This window comes from Chaetura pelagica, unplaced genomic scaffold (genome assembly GCF_000747805.2).
Source record: "Chaetura pelagica isolate M959 unplaced genomic scaffold, ChaPel_1.0 scaffold31, whole genome shotgun sequence".
NCBI lineage: Eukaryota > Metazoa > Chordata > Aves > Apodiformes > Apodidae > Chaetura > Chaetura pelagica.
Window position 1 is genome coordinate 4014053 of NW_009952481.1, and position 3288 is coordinate 4017340.

The window sequence follows — 3288 nt, forward strand, 5'->3', positions numbered from 1 at the left end:
CTGAAGGGGAACCCCTTCCCCCCGCTCCTCCGCCCGCAGCGCGACTCGGAGAAGACGCTGCTCAACCAGCTCCTGAAGGGCTACCGGGAGGACGCGCAGCGGGCCCCGCAGCCCCCCCAGGGCACCCCTGTCTAGGCCTGGCATGAGCTGCACACACACACCAGCCGGTTGTTGCTGTCCTGGAGCAGAAGGTGTCCCCGCAAGATCTGAAGGCTGAGGAGTAGCCTGGAGTTTCCAGGGTGATGATGGGCAGAAGCTCAGGGTTTGCTTGCTTCTTCCTGGGGTTGGAGTAGAGGCTTGGGTAAGGAAGGAAATCAAGCTGGGAGACCTAATGGTTGATGTTCTGTGTAAATAAACTCTGTTCAGAAAGTGAGTTTGCTTCTGTTATATCGCAGTGCATAGAACTTAGTAACTGATCCCAGCAAAGAGTGGGTTTGTTTACAGCTTCTGGCCCGACAGCCCTGCTCTCCAGGGCAGCATCTCCACTTCACTGTGACAGAGCTAGTGTTTCTAGGACCCAGTGTGCAGCCTTTCAGGACAGGAAGTGAAAAATTGTGTTGCTGTTTCAGAAGCCCTGGATACAAATGGGATGGGATACTGTTAATAAGGCTTCAGAAAGGCAGTACCAAAGGGACGGAAGCAATGTGGGCACCACTAATGGTAATTACCAAGAGCTTGGAGACGTCTTGACTTTCGATGTAGGGTTGCAAGAAATCTCTTACTACCTTATTAGAACAAATAAGAATGGCAGAACTTTGTTTCAGAGGATAATGCAACTACTGGGAGATGAGAAACTTATATTGCTAGCTTTGACTTGGATTTCAAGTTCAAGTAGTACTTAAAAGTCCTAGCTGTAACTTCTAAACCTGAAAAAAAGCAACAAAAAAGCATGTTGGGTTCTTTCCTCCCTCCCAGGTTTCAAAAGTGCAAGACAAATGAATGACCTGATGTAGTGAGTTAGATGTATGCAAAGAAAAATAATCAAGTGTTGTTAAATAGCTTAAAATTTGGTGACTATCTTCAGGACACTTAGCTAACACAGTATGCCACTTCTGTTTAATTAAATCCAGTGAGAAATTAGAGACACGTGGTACTGTTGAAAGAAGAAAAAAAACAGTGAAACTACTGAAAAGTCAATGTTCAGACAGACTTTAATCTTTGTTCCTAAGGACCAGCAGTAGCTGAAAATGTTATGCCCACATTGCTGTTAATTAAAACATGTTTTGATAGAAGGAACAGCAGGTAGACGTGTGAAGACAAATAAATATGAAAACACTGATATATAGAAAGTTGAATAAAAGTATTTGGTGAGGGAAAGCAAGTCAGGGTCTTTCCTGCTTGTCCTTCAGTTAATAACCTGAGGAAAAAAAGCGTAAAGCTGAAAGCCAAGTTGGGGAAAAATCTTGGTACAGATTCTTTGTAAGCAAATCCTGTGTGCATGCCTGGGTTTTTTGCAATACCTGTGTTAGTTAATTCTAGGGCAGGTGGCCAGGCATTAGTAATCTCACAAGCACAGTGTGTAGTCCTTCTTACATGCAGTTCTACTGTACATCCCTGAACATCCCCTAGGATTGTGTAGGCTGCTACCAAGCGGGGCAGTGGTCCTGCCAGGCTGTCTTGGACTCGGGTGGGTCAGGCTTTCAGTTGCCTGCAGAGGAAAACAAAAGAGAACTTCACTGTTGGTACACAAAATCTGTTCTGACTATTCCCTCCTACCTGGCTGCCAGAGGCAGCTCTACTGTATCAGCCTTATAACCATGGCATAAATGCAAACACACAGGTCCATTTTTATGTTCTGCCCCCTTCCATCAGCCCCTCCCACCTCTAAAAAACAGATGCCTACCTGACTGCAGCTCTGAGACTCTGGTACCAGTCATTAATATCCTCTTGGTTGCTGGACATCAGCAGCAGTGTCTTGTGTGGGAAGGAAAGCTGAAAGGCAAACAGAATCTGCTGCTGCTCTGTGACATTCCTTGCCAAGGTAGCAACTCTGGTAAAAGGACAGCCACCACCACTGAGCTCAGCTCCACCCTGCATGCTGATTGCCACCATTTTCTTTCCCAAACAGAATAAAAATTGCACTGGTACTGGGAGGTACCAGAGGCTGGACAGTACAGAGCAACTGCCAGATTTGTCCACTCCTTCCAGCCACAGATGACCATTCACTTAAGACTTAACAGGGTGTTTGGAAGTGGGCAACTGCAGTTTTCAGCAGTTCTTGATTTAGTTTTTTTTCCCTTATTCCCAGCTACCCTGCACCACCACCTACAGATCATAGCTCAAGGTGCTACAACTTCAGAAGACCAAACTTGAAACCCCTATCTCAGCCATCAGTCCAAGCCAAAGACCCTCAGGGAATTAGACGCATGAGCAACATCCGTTGTGATCATCCCCCCCATCTCACATCATTTGAGTTTCAGTCCACGATGCAATGCTGTGTGTTCAGTGTCACATGCCCATGGGGCTGTCCCCCCAGACACGTGGCTCTGATGGCATGAGGGCATGTCAATCTTACTGGCCTCTCCTCACCTGTGCTAAGAGAACCACTCAGCAGCCTGTGCCTCAGAGTGCTCAGGAGGGCCTACATCATGAAGGGAAAATTACATCACCAAAAACGAGCATAACTGCCCTGACTCAGACTGGTTCATTGCAGTTCTGGGCTCCCCAGTTCAAGAAGGACAAGGAACTATGGGAGAGAGTCCAGCACAGGCCACTAAGATGATGAAGGGACTGGAGCATCTGCCCTATGAGCAAAGGCTGGGAGAGCTGGGGCTGTTCAGCTTGGAGAAAAGGAGGCTGAGGCGGCATCTCATCAGTGCTTATAAAAATCTACAGGGCAGGTGTCAGGAGATGGGGTCAGACTGTTCTCAGTGGTGTCTGGTGACTGAACAAGGGGTAACTGTCACAAACTGGTACAGGCTGCCCAGGAAGGCTGTGGAGTCACCAACTCTGGAGACATTAAAGACCCATGTGGACATGTTCCTGTGCGATCTGCTCTAGGGGATCCTGCTCTAGCAGGGGGTTGGTCTAGATGATCTCTAGAGGTCCCTTCTAATCCCAACCACTCTGTGATTCTGTGTCACTGCTGTCACGGTCTCAGTCCTGCTGCTACTGTAAGGGCTTGAGACCTGCTTCACAGCTCTGACCCCACTGATGGCTCTGCCAGGCAGATGCAGGAACACTTACACTGAGGAGCCCTCCCTTGCTCTGCGTGTGGCCGAACACTTTGTCCACCACACACTGGTGAAGTGGGTAGATAGCCTGACAGGCCAGCTTCTTCGAGTTCAG

The 3288-nt window shown here is 48.1% G+C and overlaps 1 protein-coding gene across 1 annotated transcript in view; it reads right to left on the reverse strand.

Annotated features, from left to right (window-relative positions):
- Positions 1-1839: 1839 nt before the first annotated feature.
- The window catches only part of ARHGEF39 (Rho guanine nucleotide exchange factor (GEF) 39), a 15490-nt gene continuing 14041 nt past the window's right edge, over positions 1840-3288 (reverse strand). Inside the window, exons 8-9 of the mRNA XM_010008741.1 lie at positions 3187-3288; positions 1840-1932 (exon numbers count right to left, since the gene is read on the reverse strand). The exon at positions 3187-3288 is cut by the window's right edge and continues 7 nt beyond it. Coding sequence (XP_010007043.1) covers positions 1840-1932; positions 3187-3288 — 195 coding nt within the window. The remainder of the gene's footprint in view (positions 1933-3186) is intronic.